Genomic DNA, 19,106 nt, shown 5'->3' with positions numbered 1-19,106 from the left:
CAGCTCAATCTTTGATTAGTCTGTAGAGAGCACATTATGCTCATTGGCAAACTGTAGTCTTGCAAAGGCTTTTTCCTGGCACACCTCCCATGCAGGTCAAATTTGAAATCTCTTTCTGATTGTAGAAGCATATACTTTGACACCAACAGTTGCAAGACTTACTAGCAGATCCTTTGATGAAATTTTGGGGGTTTTGGAGACTTCTTTTTGCATCAGATGGTCTGCTCTTGGGCTGATTTTTTGCTGGGATGGCCAGTCCTGGACAAATTGGCAGTCATTTGAAATCTGTGCCATTTGTAGATTATTTTCCTTAAAGTGGGATGATGTATTTCAAATCATTTGGAGATCTTTTTAAATCCCTTGCCAGACTCATAGGCACCCACAACATTTTTTCTGAAGGCCTTACAGAGCACTTTACATCTTGGCATGATGGCTCACACACCTCAAACAAAGGGAACACCAGACACTAGATGGATTACTAGAGGGGTATGAATAAGACATGTTCCCCCTGCACTCCATAAGCAGGTTCTAATAACTGGTACCCAATCTTGAACACCTGATTCTAATTTAATGTATTTGAAAGTGTGATAAATGTAGGGGTGTACTTACTTTTTCCATGTGACTGCTCTGTTTTAATTTAAATTGTGAAAATTCTCAATTTTATGTGTCATTTGATTGTGTATCACCTTTATTAATAGGCACTGTTTCAAAGATGAGCAATTTTTTTCTTGCCCAAATATGTTACAAAAAAAAAAGCCAACAATTTCCAGGGGGTGTACTTATCTTTTTTACCTGATTGTATGTGTATATAAAGGGTGTATATATAAATGCATAATAACATGATGTAACAGCTGAGGAAATGATAGAACATAAGAGTGAATATGTAGAGAACATGTGTTTTTTATGTATGTGTATATGGCTTTCATTGGTTCTTGACTTTTCAGACACCCTATGCACACACACACACACATGCACACACTTCATTATCGCTGTTTCTTTTTGCATTTAGAAAAGATACCGTGCAGCAAAGGAGGCTTATGAAAGTCTCTTGCAGACAGAGAATCTCCCTACCCAGGTGAAAGCAGCTACTTTACAACAGCTTGGTAAGGCCACCCCATAACTAGCACCATTGAAGCTATTTTCTATATTTTTAATTGGACCTGATTTATATGTTCATGTTTTACCTCGTAATACTTATTTCACATTATTAGTGCTTTTAATGCAGTACCAAAATGCATAAATATTTTTTAATGAAATGACAAGCAGCATTTGCCTCAGTTCTCTAAAACCCTTAGTAATTATGAAAACAGAATCCATAGGGTCCTATGTTTTCCAGGTAATAATTCCAGGTAATAATTCTACATAGTAAATTAGGATACCGTGAGTTCACTGTATTTACATTAGCTTGGAGTCATTCTACTGTCACTTTTGCCCAAAGTAAGTTGCTCAGTGTTTCAATTGAATTTCCTGTATGATTAAGCCATGTGAAAAGTAGTTGCAATGTCCTTCTCACACCAGGCTGGATGCATCATACTGTGGAGCAGCTGGGAGACCGAGCCAATAAAGACAGTTACGCTATACAATGTCTGCAGAAATCTCTCGAAGCTGACCCCAACTCTGGCCAGTCCTGGTATTTTCTTGGAAGGTTAGTGGCAAGCAGTTACCAGGTCATCCGTTTTTCTGCATAATTGGGCTTCTTTTCAATTGTGTTGAAAGGTTGATGGGGTTGATGTATATAGATCAAGCAAGACAAATGCCTTTAAGTTCCATTTCCTTGGGAAGCTTTAATTACATTATGACTGGGTGTACCTGTCACACCTGCTATTCACATTGTTCAAACTGTTCTTGTGGTTGGAATTGTGAGATTGTCTGGATAGCACCTGATGAAATGTCTTGATATTAGGCAACAACAGTTGAGGCAGAGGCAAAAAACCTGATCATGATTAGCATACTGGGTCTGACATAATGGTTAGTACAATGTTACTTTTGTGCTGAATCTTGGAAGTAGTTGTCCTAATGATGTAAATAGCTTGCTGTTACTAAACATAATTTTACCTGTCATGGCATACTATGTGGACTTGTGATTTGCCTTCTGTTTATTGCTTCTTTGTAGGTGCTACTCAAGTATTGGGAAAGTGCAGGATGCATTCATTTCTTACAGGCAGTCCATAGACAAATCTGAGGCCAGTGCAGATACTTGGTGCTCCATAGGGTATGGTTGTGGAATGTTTGGTTTTGTTGCAGTTTTGGATTTTTCTTTTTCTTTCTAATACATTTTTGGTCACTTTAACTTACTTTTGGTCCCTATTTTGCCCTTATTCTCACTCAGGGTGCTGTATCAGCAGCAGAATCAGCCCATGGATGCTCTTCAGGCATACATCTGTGCTGTGCAGTTGGACCACAGTCATGCTGCAGCCTGGATGGACCTGGGCACGCTCTACGAGTCCTGCTATCAGCCCCAAGATGCCATCAAGTGCTATATTAACGCCACACGCAGCAAAAGCTGCAGCAACATCGCAGCAATCACTACCCGCATCAAATACCTGCAGGTAACTTGGACAGCGTAGGAGCTAATGGCATCCAGACTTGATTACTGACAACTGTGTACAAGTTTAATTCTGACCCCCTGAGCCTGTGTGTGTTTGTTTTGGTCTCTGTGTGCACATGTGTGCGGACGTAATTGGCTGGCAGTAAGCATGAGTGGTAGGATTCTTTAGAGTTTTCTGTTCTTTTTTTGTGCTCGCTCTGTAGCTGCTACTGATGAATTTGACTATTTTGGTTCTGAACATTTCATTGTTTTACATTACATGCTTTTTCAGTATTTTCAGTTCTTTGACATATATCTTCCCCATTCTCTGTACGTGTGAAAGAGGCACGTTTTCAAAATTAATAATAATAGGAATTCATGTTTAAACGAATTACATCATAAATTTGAGGCCTCCATGATCAGTGACTTCTACACTACAGCGTGACCTATCTAGATGCACCTCTAAACTTAAGCCTAAGAGCACTTTTGTAAATTGTTACGACATCCAACCATAGATTGCTGTTTAAATATGTTTTTCACGCGTTTTCATCCTAGGCTCAGTTGTGTAACCTTCATCACACTAGTCTACCGAGTAAAAGTAAAATGCTTCCTAATATTGAGGAAGCATGGAGCCTCCCAATCCCCGCAGAGCTTACCTCAAGACAGGGCGTCCAGATCACAGCTCAGCAGGTGAGACCAGATAGATACACACGCTGATCACAGTAATCCCTAAACTCACTATCTCACACACACACACACACAAACACATCACATCTGACACGTGGCTTAATCGCCTCAACCATGTTTCTCACTTTTCAGCTTTTTATGTTACAGAGGAAAGACTAATTTTCCTGACAGTCTTATATTAATTAACAAAGAGAAGCATGGTGTATGTGTTTGGGCTTCACTAGTGTAGCTTTAGATTTCCTGTTTTAAATGTGTTTAGGGTTTGTTCCCTGTCACAGCTGTAGAGATAAGTAATCTAGATGCCGCAGTACACGATTCCTATACACACACGCAATCCCACCAAGATATAATTTTTTCTTATGATTTTTGAGATCAGAATTACTGATTTTGTAGTGGTAACGTAATTGTAGTGGAAAGGTTGCGGAACATTTGCAAAGTTTATAATAGGATACCAACTTTATCCATTTACAATATTATTGTATGATGTCAGACGTATAATAGTATGTATAATTGTGTATAATTACACAAAGAACAAACAAAATGCATAAAGCTTGTTTATTTATTTTTTTTAACCAAATTCTGACCCACAAATTTCCCCAACTGAACTATGTGAACATGCACAAATAGCAGGTGTAGTAATTTGTATGTAGATAATATATGTAACCCCAATTCACACAGGCTCAGTATCTCAGATAATAACTCACATAAAGCAAAAAGGCAGGTGACATTACGATCGATCTCTTAATTCACTGCTCTGCAATTTAGGCACAAAATCAAACTTTATCATCAACTCATACTTTAAACAAATAGAAAACAAACATTGATTATAGGACATTCTAATATACCCTAAACTTGCAAACATATTTTGGAACTGTGTAGCCACATTTGGCAGAGGCAATTACATTTCACTTTTGAGCAGTGGGTCATCCATTTCCAGAAGACCACTGTCCACTTTCTGATTGTAATATATTAGACCAGAGCCCTCAAGTTACTGCTTGAAGTAGAGTTCCTTTAGTTGGAGAGAACAATTTTATAGATGCTGTTGCTGAGTTCTGCATCTGGAGAGTTGGAATCTTTCTAGAGCAGGGCCAGTTTGCTCTACACAGGAAGCATGTGCTGTAGACCCACCCAAAAGGTGTCGAGGTCTACAATCCCAGTCACAGATGCTTGAAGTGCTGCTGGACCGAGGTTGGTGATGTAGCTATCCATCTCATCCTCAGGCGCTGAGGAGAAGCCAGGAATGGCTTTGTAGCTGTTGGGGCTGTCATCCATGAATGCAAGGCATTGTTGCTCAAAAATTCTGACCTCTTTGAGAAATTCAATACCAGGTTGTCCATGCTCTATATACTTACTTAGCTTTTCATCTGCATCACTGAATGCTGCTTTCACCTCATTTTCTTGAGTTCATGAGACAACACAATGTGAGAAGTACTGACTACACACCTTATCATGAAGCTGTTTGTTTTTGCCACAAGTTTATCTGCAGATCCTCAAAGTACTCAAATATCTTCATTGTGACAGGATGACTGCTTTGAAAAAGACACTTGTCAGACAAAATGTTCAATTGAACCTGTAGGTAACACATGAAAAAGAGGGGGTTTGGGTTATTGTATTCATGCTGTACCCACAACAATTAGCTTAAACTAGCTTAAATTGATTTTATGCTTTAAAAGTACCTGCATTTCTGCCAGTAGAAATTCCCTGTAATGAGTGAAATGCTCGGTATGATATTGCACTGCAGAGAACCTTGAGTTCCCACAGGTAGTACATTGATTTGGGAACATGGTTGGTTTACTGCCATTCGGTTTGCCAGACAAGTAGGACGGGTATTTTCTTTGTGACCCCCTGCCATGTAAAATATCTGACTGTAGTACATCATAAATGTGTTCAAGTCAGTTAAGAGTTTACAGAAGGCACCTCCAATCAAATTCATGATGTGTGCCATGCAGGTAATATGGATGGAATCAGGGAAAAAGGATGGTAGTGCTTCTTTGCATGCTTTCAGCACATAAAATGCCATACCTGCACTTGCTTCTGTCCTACGCCTACATTATGTGGCCGAATACTTCGCCCCTGGAAGCAGCAGGAAAGAGGAGACGTCACGCTAGGCGTGAGAGGCCGTCTCTTCGACCTCAGACAGGAACTTGGCGTGAGAGGCCGTCTCTTCGACCTCAGACAGGAACTTGGCGTGAGAGGCCGTCTCTTCGACCTCAGACTCCTGTCTGAGGGCGAAGAGACGGCCTCTCACGCCTAGCGTGATGTCTCCTCCACTTTCCTGCTGCTTCCAGGGGCGAAGTATTCTGCCACATAATGTAGGTGTAGGACAGAAGAAAGTGCAGGTATGGCAGTTTAATCAAAATAATAGAAAGGATCAGGCAGAAAACAAAGTCCAAGGCAGGCTAGGGTCAAGCGATCAGGCAGACAGGCTAAACAAGGCAGAGCAGAGAATCGGAGTCAACAGGGTAAACAAAGTCAATAACCAGAAAAGCATACAAGAGATAAGGCTTGGAAATACAACAGAGACTAGGCAACTGAGCGTAATACTTCGCGAAGTCATAGTGTTCAAAAGGTCTCTTATGTAGCAGTTGTGAGTGCTATGAATAGGATGCAGGTGTGTGTGATTAGAGTGAATGGGAGTGTTCTGGGAATTGCAGTCCATGGCGGCCATGTTTGTAGGCCACTGTGCAAGATGGGAAATGTCACTGGTTTGCTGTGATATGACAATTACATATATAAAATTACTTCATTTACAAGTGTCATGTTTGTGATTTTTAGGTCATTCACCATTTAGTACAGCTTCTGACCATCAAATCAAAACAGACTTGTGATTTGATGACAATGCTTATTTATTCAGAAACCGAATTAACTAAATACAAAAATGCTACTTTAAATTTGACCTCTGACAGAGTACTTTCAATTGATGGACAGCCCATTTATATTTTTAATTAGCTGCAGAGATATTCAAGACAACTATATTATATATTTTTTAATTTAATAAAACACTTGTTTTATTCACAAGTGTCATGTTTGTGATTTTTATTCGTTAGTTAGAATATTTAGATCAAGCAATGTCCAGAAATAGGTGCAGTTGTATAGCCTACCATTTAATTTTCCAGTTTACATTTTATTTAACTGTAGATCAAAAAATAAAGGAATGCTTTGTAATTTTATTTTACTTTCTTTCTTTCTTTCTTTCTTTCATTTGTTTTCACCATGCCATCTTCTTTGGCTGTATTCATGGCGGGAGCCGGGTTTAGTTATTTAAGTTTGAGTTAAATAAGGTGTTTAATATTCATTTTTCCTAAAAACTTTTAAAATAATTTTGGATTCACTTAATTAAAAACCTTTTCAAAATGTATCAGCTGAATAATAGTTTCCTCAAATGTGTAGAGGTATGACAGTCCAGTCAAATATGTTTAATGGATAGTGGGTTCTGACAAGATGAGCACTTTGGTGGATTTTCTCCTGATAGTAAAAATTGGTGTTTGAGTCTTGTATGTCCTATCCGACATCGTGTGTAAATGACTTGATCCCAGCGATTATTAAAAGGCCACATGTATCTTCTCCCAACAACAAGTTTTATTTCCCGTAATTTGTTGTTTAGACATTGATCCCACTCCGATTGCCATTTGTTTTTGATATATACATTCAGAGTTTGTTTCAGATCTGTGAAAGTTATTGTTATCTGTAGAAGTTTAATGATTCAGTAGCTAGTGCTTCTCTGGCAGCTCTGTCTGCTTGCTCATTCCCGGAGATTCCTGAATGTCCAGGTACTAGGCAGAAAATAATATTAAAACTCTTTGCTTCAAGAGATGACAGTTTTTATTAAAAACTTCACTATTGTTGGGTGATCAGGTTTAGTAGTTTTCAATGCTTCAAGACACGACTTTGAATCAGTTATTATTAAAAACTGCTTTTGTGGAGCAGTCTCAATAAACTTCAATACCAGTAGTAGAGCATTTGCCTCTGCAGTGAAAACTGAACTTTGGTCAGGGATGTGTTTACCCTCACACTGTTGGGTTATTGCAAAAGCTGCTGCCACTTTATTTCCAGATTTATATCCATCTGTGTATATTGGGATATGTTGTGGGTATACTGCATTTATGTCCAAAAATTGTTGATGGAAATCATTTGGATATGTTTTGGATTTTTGGTTCCTTGTTAAAGCCAGATGGATTTGAGGCTTTTTGAGATACCATGGAGGAATTTTGCAGTGTGTATGTTCCAAGCTGTTTAAATCTACTTTCAAGTTCTCCAGATGGGTGTTTATACGTAGGACAAATGGACAAATGAAACTTGTTTTTTTTTTTCGTGTATTGTTGAATGCTGGAGTGGGAAAACAGCTGAATAGGCTGGGTTTTAACATTATTTTACAATGACATTTTTTTTTTTAGAAAAGGAATGCTGTTTTTTTTAATTGGGCAATTTGCACCTGTACTTGGGGTTGGGTGTGGATAATTCCTTTCACACCTTCCTTTTCACACCTCCAACATAGCTAGTCAGGTAGCACTAAACCCTTATAGAGCAACTGTTCAGTGGGGATAAAGATGCAGGGGCAGAAAGTAAAAGTAATAATGTTACTTGAGTAAGAGTAATAAAGTATACGATGAGAAGACGACTCAAGTTACTAGTTACTTCTTAACTAGTTACTTCTTAACTAGTGACTAGTTATCTGATTAAAATCAAGGGAAATTCTGATTTTCAGACTACATTGAGAACTCTGTGTGTGTGTGTCCGGACATGCCCGCTTCTTCCCCCTCTCCAGTATGCTAAAAACGTGAGCGGGTGTTGTCAGACCACTGCAGCATATTGCGAGGCTCGCGACCACATTATACATCATTTAAACCAGATGTGTCACACTCAAGGCCCGCGGGCCACATCGGGCCCGGCGTACAATTATATCCGGCCCGTGAGATAATTTTATATATCTTTTTTTTAAATGGCCCGGCAATATGAAGCGCCAGTAACACACAAACTACAAATCCCATAATGCAGCGCAACAGGCTACCTGCGATCATTCCCGCGTCCACTGCGTCAGATTGATCAATATATGTTGATGTATAAAACCCTAATTTCAAGTTAAGCTAGCCCTTAACAATGGCCAAGAGAAAGGTTGATTCTGAAAACAGAGCCTTTCAAAACCGGTGGGAGGCTGGGTACATGTTCACTGACATTGCCGGTAAACCTGTGTGTCTTCTTTGTGGAGTTAAAGTGGCTGTAATTAAGGAATATAATCTAAAATGGCACTATGAGACAAAACATCAGGACAAGTTGAAAAACCTGAATGCAGAGCAGAGGCTACAGAATGTCGAAGAGTTGAAGAGGAATCTGACATCACAGCAGACGTTTTTCACCAAGGCAAAATCACAAAGTGAAGCTGCTGTGAAAGCAAGTTTTATTGTGGCAGAGGAGATAGCCAAATCAGCCCAGCCATTTACCGAGGGAGAGTTTCTGAAGAGCTGCATGATGAAAGTGTGCGACGTCTTGTGTCCAGACAAAAAGCAGGTGTTTGCAAATGTAAGCCTTAGCAGAAATACGGTTGCTGATCGGGTTTGTGAGATGGCCACTGATTTGAAAACACAGTTGATTGAAAGAGGCAAAAACTTTGTTGCATACTCCCTTGCTGTGGATGAAAGTACTGACATGACTGATACTGCACAGCTGGCCATCTTCATTCGTGGAGTAGACTCCAGTTTGTGCGTTACAGAGGAAATATTGAACATTAAATCGATGCACGGGACAACGACAGGAAAAGACATTTTTGAAAACATGTCAAAGTGTAACCGATATGAAACTGCCTTGGGACAAACTTGTTGGACTTGCAACAGATGGAGCACCGGCGATGTGCGGTGAAAAAAATGGACTAGTGGGAAGGATGCGGTTAAAAATGCAGGAGGAGAACTGTACTGGTGAGTTGACAGCATATCATTGTATCATACACCAGGAATTGCTTTGCGGTAAAGTCCTAAAAATGGAACATGTAATGAGCACTGTAACGCAAGCCGTAAACTTTATCAGAGCCAAAGGGTTAAATCACCGCCAATTTCAGTCTTTTATGAGGGAAATAGATTAAGTTTGGTGACTTGCCTTATCACACAGAGGTGCAGTGGCTAAGTCGGGGAAAAGTTCTCGATAGAGTTTTTGAGTTGGGCGAGGAAATCTGTCAGTTCTTGGACAGTAAAGGAAAAGACTCCACACTTCTGCGGGATGACAAAGTGGAAATGTGAGTTGGCATTTCTGGCTGACTAGTTATGTCATCTCAGCATCTTAAACCTTCAGCTCCAGGGACGGGACCGCATGATCACTGATATGTATGATGCAGAGAAGGCATTTCAAGTGAAGCTGATCTTATGGGAGACACAAATGCACCAATGCAACTTGTCTCACTTTCCCTGTTGCTAAGTAAAGTTGAACCAAGTCAGCGCCATGGTGTTCCCAAATGCACACTTTGCTGATAAACTGAGCGCACTTCACACTGAGTTTGCACGGCGCTTTGGTGACTTTGAAGCACAGAAAAGTAATTTCGAGCTGCTTCACAACCCCTTTGCCGTCGAGGTGGAAACTGCACCTGTACAGATTTAGATGGAGCTGATAGAGCTGCAGTGTAATGGGACACTAAAGACAGAGTACGACACTGTGGGGCCTGCACAGTTCACTCGCTTCATTCCTGATGCAATGCCCCAGCTCCGTCTACATGCGGCTCGAACCTTGTGCATGTTTGGTAGCACATATCTGTGTGAGAAGCTGTTCTCTATGATGAAGACTAACAAAACATCACACAGGAGTCGTCTCACTGATGAACACCTGCAGTCCATCCTGAGAATCTCCACAACACAGAACCTTACCCCAAACATAAACGAACTTGTTGCCAAGAAAAGATGCCAAGCATCCAGCTCTGACAAAATGGCATAAGTGCAAAATAAATGAAATGTTTTGATTTGTTATTATTTGAACTTTTACTTAAAAGCACAATTTTTATTTATATTTTCAGTTTTTTTTTGCGGCATGTTCGTATTTTGAATTTGTATAATTTTGACAGTAGATATTTTTATGGAGAGCAATATTTTTTAAGTTATTTAAAGTTTATTTATTTTGGAATAATATTGTATTCTGTCTGTTTCGATTCATATTTATGTTAAAAAAAACATTAAGTTTGTTCAATAAATGTTTATCCTGTTCGGCCCGCGACCTAAAGTGTGATTTGAGTTTTGGCCGCCTGTGCGATTGAGTTTGACACCCCTGATTTAAACTAATTAAACTACATATATTCATTAATATTTAACAGTAACGGAGGAACCGAATGTAGTGAAGTCAAAATACATTTCTGTGATTAAAAATTAACTTGAGTAAGAGTATAAGTATGGCCAGTTAACTTTAAAATTTTATTTTATTTATTTAGTTTTTTTTAAAGTTACTGAAGTAAATGTAGCACGTTACTATCCACTTCTGAGTATCCATGATAGTCAGGATGTGTAAATCACCTTGTGAATATTCTCTTTCTGTAACAATACATTTAATAATCGTTGCCACATGTTTAATTTAATACATAAAATGTTTGAATATTTGGTTTAATTATTTAACATTGAAAATACATGAACAAATCATGTTTGATGTACGAAAACAAATTATGTTAATGTAACTGAATTAAATCACGTGGAACCGAAGTATGAATTTGAGTTAAGTAAATTCAATGAGCTTTTTTTCAGTGTGTGAATTCTGTGTTCACTTTAAACCAGTTTTTAAATAGTAAAACTTTTAATCCAAGAAAAGAAAAAAGTTTCCATTGGCAAGAAAGGAGAAGATTGAATTAATTCAACATTACCTTGAGGAAATTTCTACAGAGAAAAGAACCCTGCTCATTTAAAAGACACTAAACTGAGCTGAGCCACGAACCCCAGTCACTCGCGTAATAAACCTGCATGTTACTGCTGTGCTATTCTAATACATATACTGTTATACTATATGACTCGAGCACACTCATTCTTGTAATTAGATAAACTTAGGTTTATTGTAAGTGTTGATGAGAAACTTAATATTTTTATGTAAACCATATGTAATATTTTTTCTTAAATCTAACCGACCACACATTCCATTTCAGGCTTGACAACATTTAATGTGCTCTGCTGCTTGCTTGCAAAATGGTTCTGAGAGAGGTTCACACATCTGCGGGCCAAGCACAAGCAGATCATTGGCTTCAGTACAAGAAACAGCACGGTTTGGTTGGTAAAAGAATATGTGTTTACAGTATATGTCTAGGTAGAACTACTGTATCTACTAGAAGCCGTGTTTATTCAAAAGACTGCCCCCTACTGGTCTTGCATTACCTCTGCCCGCAGCATGCATGTGATTCCGCTTGATACCGCATGAAATTGTACGATCCCGTTTCTTTTGACCTTCATTTTTAATGGCCACATCTGTAAAAGAAAACTTGACTCATCATACTAGGCCACCTTCTTCCATTGCTCCATGGTCCATTTCTGATGCTTACATGCCCAGTGTAGTTGCGTTCAGCAGTGGACAGGGGTTAGCATGGGCACTGTGACCGGTCTGAGCCTACGCAGCCCCATATGCAGCAAGCTGTGATGTACTTTGTTCTGACATCTTTCTATCATAGGCAGTATGCCTTTTTTAAATTTATTTATTTATTTATTTTTAGCAATTTGTGCTACAGTGGCTGTTCTGTAAGATAGTACCAGATGTGCTAGCCTTTGCTCCCCACATGCATCAATGTGCTTTGGGCACCCATGACCCTCTTGCCGGTTCACTGGTTGTCCTTCCTTGGACCACTTGTGGTAGGTACTATCCACTGCATACTGGGAACACCCCACAAAACCTGCTGTTTTGGAGATGTTCTCACCTAGTTGTGTGGCTATCAAAATTTGGCCCTTGTGCTAAATTAGAGTCAGGTGTTTTCAATCAATGAGATGACAATCAGATGTAAGTGAGCACCCCGTTTAATTTAAAGAACAGGGATCAATCAAAGACTGAGTTTTCACAACATGTTTGTGGAAGTGTGTCCTGGCATGAATAAAGGATATTTATGAGGACCTCAGAAAAAGAGTTGTTGATGCTCATCAGCTTGGAAAAGGTTACAAAACACTACCAATCCACAGTAAGACATACTGTGTACAAATTAACTAAATTCAAGACCATTGTTACCCTCCACAGGAGTGATTTCCCAACAAAGATCACTCCAAGAGCAAGACACGTAATAGTCCACAAGGTAACAAAGGAACCCAGGGTTACTTCTAAGCAACTAAAGGCCTTACGTTGGCTAATGTTACATCTTACATTGGCTAATGTTCATGAGTCCATCATCAGGAGAACACTGAAGAATAATGGTGTGCATGTCAGGGCTGCAAGAAGAAAGTCACTGCCTGTCTGCATTCGCTAAAGTTCACGTGTACAAGCCAGAAGGCTACTGTTAAGTTTTTTGGATGAATGAGACTAAATGGTTTAAATGAGAAGCGTTATGTTTGGTGAAAGGAAACACTGCATACCAGCATAAGAACCTTATGCCATCTGTGAAACATGGTCGCGGTACTATCACGTTTTGGGCTTGTTTTGCTGCATCTGTGCCAGGACAGCGTGCCATCATTGATGTTAATGTTTTAGAATGGCCAAGTCAAAGTCCTGACCTTAGTCCAATAGAAATGTTGTGCAAGGACCTGAAGCAGTTCACTGAGGAAACCCACCAACATGCCAGAGTTGAAGCTGTTCTGTACTGAGGAATAGTGCCGGACTGATCAACAGTTACCAGAAGCATTTAGTTGCAGTTATTGCTGCACAAGGGGGTCACACCAGATGCTGAAAACAAAGGTTCACATACGTTTGCCATTCACAGATGTGATATTGGATAATTTTCCTCAATAAATAAATGACCAAGTATAATATTTTGTCTCGTTTGTTTAATGGGGTTCTCGTTGTCAAGTTTTAAGACTTAAAGTGTGAAAATCTGATGATGTTTTAGGTTATATTTATGCAGAAATATTGAAAATTCTAAAGGGTTCACAAACTTTCATGCACTACTGTCTGTGTGTGTGGATCACTTAAATGTCAAATGGTTCAAAATTGTATCAGCTTACAGTAATTGCATTACTTCTAAATGAACAATTGGGTATTTGCTCTAGAGATTCACCGATACTAAATTTCTCAGCTGATACCGATTATTCAGAGTGATATCGGCCAATACCCATAACCGATACAGATAGTTCTGCCTTTTATGCCTTCTTTTAAATTAATAATAATTAATTCCACAATTCTGAGAGAAAGGCAAATAACTTTATTCTCTCTATTTCAACAAGTTGTTTCACAGTAACTGGTCTCATAAACAGAAAACACATTACTCTAATTAACATTAACACATGAACTCAATTCTGAAGATTAAAGTTATTAATTCATAAGAATGTTATTAATTCATATTAACACTGACTGAATTCTAAAAAACCTCCTGATAGGCTTCACATTCACTTACCACTAACAAAAGCATTTCTACTTCTGTCACGCTTTTAAGTTGAGACGGATGGAGGTGCAGAATTTTAAACGTTTTAATAAATAAACCAACAAAAGACACTATGACCAAGGCAAAACACTGTGGCAAAGACTAAACATAAAGTAAAGAAACAAAATACGGTAAAAGGGACAAAGGTAAAGTAAGACAAACGTGAGACAAAGAATGCAGTGCAAACTGTGGCTATATACATGAGTGCTCGTTAACAGAAACGTGATTCAGGTGCAGGTGATTGTTACGATACGGTACCTGAGACTGAAGCACGCACAGGTAGGAATAACTCCGAAATATGAGGATCGGGCAGAAAGCATAGTCACAAGGCAAGCAGAGGTCAGTTGATCAGGCAAACAGGCAGTACTAGGCTTAGGCAAAGAATTGTAGTCAACAAACAATGCAAATATCAAAACCAGGATAGCGAATACGGAATCTAAGACTTAGTTCACGACAGAGACGAGGCTGCTGAGCGCTTACTTCGCAAACTAGTAATGCTTTAACCATCACTTAAATACTGTGTGTGTGATTGGGTGCAGGTGTCCGTGATCAGAACTCGGGAGATGGTGTGTGTGTGTGTGTATGGGAAGTGTAGTCCTCGTCGGCCATGTTTGTAGTTTGGGTTGTATTCTGGGAATTGTAGTTGCTGGTTCGCTGCGATGTGACAGTGGTCATGTGACTATGGTGCCGTGGCTGAGTTCCCTCTCTGATTTCATGACAACTTCATCATTGAATATAAAACTGGTAATATATAGCCCTAATATAAACCTTTTTTTTTATTATACTAACTCATTAACTACATATGAAAAATACTACTCTACAAATATTTTTCTGTGCAATATATAGCAATATATACCTTTTTACAACTCATCTTCATTTAAATCTTTTAAATGTGTACTTTAATACCTTTAATTCGGAACGAGCAGCGCTAGTAACGGCGGGGGGTGGGGTTGCTGCTACTTCCGGTGTAAAATTTTTAGCAGTGCTGAGCTTACAGAGCTTGTAAACTGCAGTTTTGTCATCATTCCACACAAGAGACATCATCTTTACAAAATCAAAGTGTTTTCCCGCCCTCTTTTTATTGACAGGGTACAATCGGCCCTGGTCATCGGATGTTTTTAAACTATCGGCCAAAAAATAGCCTTTATCGGCCGATACCAATTATCGGCCGATACATCGGTGCATCTCTAATTTGCTCTCATAAAATTAAAAACTACCAATTTAGAGTTACTATATTAAAAATCCAACTTTATTTTTGATGACTGATTCATTCCTCCTCGGCATGGAGGATACCAGTGCTGCACAAATTTCCAAAGAGGTGTTCTTCCATTTTTCAGAGATGATTCTTTCAATTGCTCTTTGCTGGTGGTGTTGTGTTGCTCTACCTCTCTCTTTAAAATACCCCAAAGGTATTCTATTGGATTCAAGTCAGGAAACAGACTTGGCCAGGTCATAGTTTTCACTTTTTCCTCCTTTAGAAACTTTAGAAACTCTTGTGTGATTTTGGCAGTGTGCTTTGGATCGTTATTATGCTGGAATATTCCTCTTCTGCCAAGATTCTGGAGACTGGGATTCAGCTTGTCGGACATTTTTGTATATTCACAGGCATTCATGGTGCCATCTATAAATGTCATCTCCTGAAAACCTTTTGCACTCATGAAGCCCCATATAATCTCACTCCCTCCTCTGTGCTTCACTGTCGGGACTATGCATTCATTGTGGTAGTCCTGGCCAGGTTCATGGCAAACATGCTGGATCCCATCTGAGCCGAACAAATTTATCTTGGTGTGATCAGGCTTCTTTTTCATGTTCTTTAATCTTGCAGTTTTGTGCTGAAGAGCAAGCGAGGGTTTTCTCTTAGGCACCGTCCATAGACGTTAACGTGACACAATGTACTTTGCACTGTTTGAGCCGTCACAGAATCTCTGATTTTCATTGCTAACCTCTGTAACAAGTCTGAAGCACTTGCTCGTCTGTTTTTCAGAGCTAGATTGTGGAAGTAGCGCACTATCCGCGGCGTAATTTTAAGAGGACGGCCACTGTGGCTCTGGCTAGTTGTACTACGGCTTATTCTATACCTCACTTCCTGATTACTACTGCAACTGTGTTTCGGCATTTGATATTTAGTTGGTATTCAAGCTTCCTGTACCCTTTTCCATCTTTGTGAAGTCTCACAATCAGGTTTTTCAATTCTTCTGGCAATTCATTTGTATGTGGAGCCATGATTGACATGCAGATAGACACAGCCCATAGGTCCAAAATTGAGAAAGTTCTGGTGTTTACTGGTAATTTTATAACCATGTTCGTGCAGTTAGGCTGATTGGAAATCATATGTCTACTCAATTTTGTTTCAGTGATCACAGGTTTTCTGTCTTGAACACCTGTATTCACTTTTGTTGCATTGAGTTTCTAATTTGGGGCCCTGTATTTTCAATATAGTCCTTCTAAAGTATTTGTTTTGGATTGTTCCTAAGAGGAAATACTCTACTTGTCAACTTATGTAGTCATTTTTTTTTTTACCTGTAGCATGCAGAAACAATCAGCCAACATTGAAGATTTGCTTCACAAACACGCACTCACATTTTCTGCAGGAACTGCATTTTCTAGTTCTTATTTGTCTGCCAAAATTTTGTCCACTTAACTAGTCTGAAATTTTTTGAGATATCCAAATGGAAAAAATAACAAGTTGCTTGGTCTGATCGGTAATGGGGTGCTTATATAGAGCTTTGTGATTCCTTGTGTGGTTCCAGCGTAGTGGCCTTTTGTAGTGTGCAGTAGTTTTTTTTTCCCATTGAAATGAATGGAAGAAATATATAAAAGGTCATGCACACCAAACTGAAGGTACTTCACACATGAAATTTGTCCTTTATATAGTACTCACTCCCTCTGTGTAGGCAAGAGAGATGATCCTGATCAGATCAATTTGGAATTTGGAGCATGCAGCGCTGCCCACATAGATTGAGTTAATTTACCAAATACCCCAAACATTCTTTTGCAAACAAGTCCTAGGATTTTCGGCTTTTCACGAAGTTGTTGTCAAATGAGAGCTTGTTCCTCAAGAATTTTCAAAAGGATGTTTAGATTTGTAAACAATATGGCCACCCCAACCAATCAGTTATGGGGTGATGCCTGTTTCACTCATACAGTTATACATTATGATTCTTTGCATGGATTTGAACGAAACATGAATGGTCATTTGAGCACAAGGTTTTGAGGACATCAACAGAGTTTGGGCCATGGTCATCAATAAAGTGAGGAGTTAAGTTCCGATAACTGTTTCTCATGAGTTCAGTCAAGCTGAAATTTAGCATTCTGCATCTATGTGCTAATCTGTACCTGGTTATTTGATAATGACATGGTTAATTCACAAACATGGCCGTTATTGGCCAATCAGGTTTCACCAGGCATCAGAATCTTGAACAGCAACAACCACCAGGAATATCGTATCAACCGCCTAGCGACACCCTACCATCCACCATAGCAATGCCTAACAACACTGTAGCAGTGATCTGGCATACTCTAACAAATGCATAACAACAACTCCCTAGTAACCACTTGGGATACCCTAGCAACCACCTGAGATACCATAACAACTGCCTAGCAATACCCTAGAAACCACATTGAAATACTTAGCAACACCCTTGCAACCACCTGGGATACCACATAGCAACATATTAGCAATACCAGGAACTTGCTTAAGCTGCACAATCACTCTCCATTCAGGAGATGCATTTCTTCAGGAAATGCACTTTTCTAGTTCTTTGTTGTCCAGCTTTGAGATCTCAATGATTTTTCCATGCAAATGCTGCACAGTATGCGGCAGTAGTGTGGTCCTAAAAAAAAAAGGTTTACTATTACACAGTTTTACTGTTTGCATGTAATAAAATTGCTAATTTAATTAAATGACTCTTGACACCAATTAAGGAAAAGCATAAGCTAGTTAATTCAATGCATATTTTTTATAGTTATTTGTAACTTTGCCAACACAGTATCTCAGTGTGAATATTTAACTACAGATTACTTGTTAATCAGTTTGGGAAAATGATAAGCCCATAAAGGAAATGTGGTGAAAAATACCTCAATTTAAATGTAGAGAAATTTAATGAAGGGCATTACAAAACAGCTGTAAGGGGGATAAAGAGAAAACACTTTGCTAAAATGGCCAGTAGTAAAAGTTGTTATAGATATATAAATAAATTGCCATGCACCGCAATAAAAACCAAGTGCGTACACATCGATACGAGCTTACAGTATCTGCAAGCGGAAAACCATCCCTGCAAGGGCTCATTTCTGCTCCGCATGCACAATTAAGGCACCGCAAGCATGGGGCTGTGATGAGCATTTGCTCGACCCTCTCTATTTTTAGCTGTACTGCTGTTATTAAAGCCCTTATATATAGCGTTGGCTATATAGTCAGTGTGGGTCACAGAGTTTGTTGGACCTAACATTAAGGGTTTTAAGGGCTAACCAGCTAGCTTTAGCAAACTTCAGTAACGTGAGGCCTGTGGAAAACTTTTGCAAGGTGATATTAGCTTTTGTAACATCAAATATTTAGCTAGCTAGCTATATTAGAGTGTATAGAGTGAACAAAATCAATTCCTTCCAACAATATTAAAATGGGATCTCTAAAAGGTGTTAACTTTCTGTAAGACTTACTTGTTCTGACATGATGGCACCATGAAAATTTTTGTTTTCTGTACCAACTGGACTGGCTGGATCTGACCAGAAACATACATGTTCCCGGAACATACATCTTTACGATTTGTTCTTGGTTAGCCTGGAAAGTTTTCTTACAGAAATAGAACATTGTTTTCAGGTTTGCAGAATGTTCCCCAGACGTTCTTCTAACGGTCTCTTAACATTCCCATAATGTTCTCTTAACATTCCCATAGCATTCCCTTAACCTAAATTTTCATAATTTATTTTTAGTATTCATGCACTCATGCATCCTTAATCATAAATAAAAACAAATCCGTCTATATAAATAAATAATCAGCACACAATCCATGTTTTTGTTGATCCATTGTTTACATAAAATAACAAGCCATGAATTTTGGGACTTTCAAAACAGTCATTATCATTTAGTTTAAAAAAAACATGAAAATCTTTTCATAGATTAAAATTTGCAAGAACTAGCATTAAAAAAAGGAACTATAAAAACAGATACATTTTTCTCCACTTGAAAAAACAAGTTTACTACTTCTACCACCATCATCTGCAAATTTAACAAAGAAATAATAAAAAAAAGGCAATGCAAGTTACATGTATGTTAATCAGGATATATCAAAATTACATAAATAAATAAATAAATAAACTTTACTATATATCCCTTTAATATCACGAAGTTTGCACACAGCCGTGTCTAGCAGTCTGATGTTACACACAACACCA

At 38.7% G+C, this 19,106-nt stretch overlaps 1 protein-coding gene and 1 pseudogene across 4 annotated transcripts in view; both read left to right on the top strand.

Moving 5' to 3' along the window:
* kdm6al (lysine (K)-specific demethylase 6A, like) overlaps window positions 1–19,106 on the top strand; it is a 200,661-nt gene that overhangs the window by 65,530 nt on the left and 116,025 nt on the right. For 2 of the 4 annotated variants that reach the window (XM_053637615.1, XM_053637612.1), the window contains exons 9-13: window positions 1,010–1,103; window positions 1,519–1,645; window positions 2,114–2,212; window positions 2,330–2,549; window positions 3,083–3,217. In XM_053637615.1, the coding sequence (XP_053493590.1) occupies window positions 1,010–1,103; window positions 1,519–1,645; window positions 2,114–2,212; window positions 2,330–2,549; window positions 3,083–3,217 (675 nt within the window). The remainder of the gene's footprint in view (window positions 1–1,009; window positions 1,104–1,518; window positions 1,646–2,113; window positions 2,213–2,329; window positions 2,550–3,082; window positions 3,218–19,106) is intronic. The other 2 variants (XM_053637613.1, XM_053637614.1) reach the window with 2 other exon arrangements.
* Window positions 3,250–18,972, top strand: LOC128615479 (general transcription factor II-I repeat domain-containing protein 2-like; annotated as a pseudogene).

Source organism: Ictalurus furcatus, chromosome 12 (assembly GCF_023375685.1).
Source record: "Ictalurus furcatus strain D&B chromosome 12, Billie_1.0, whole genome shotgun sequence".
Classification (NCBI taxonomy): Eukaryota; Metazoa; Chordata; class Actinopteri; order Siluriformes; family Ictaluridae; genus Ictalurus; species Ictalurus furcatus.
Note: the sequence above shows the minus strand (reverse complement) of the source record. Positions and strands in the feature narration are given on the sequence as shown.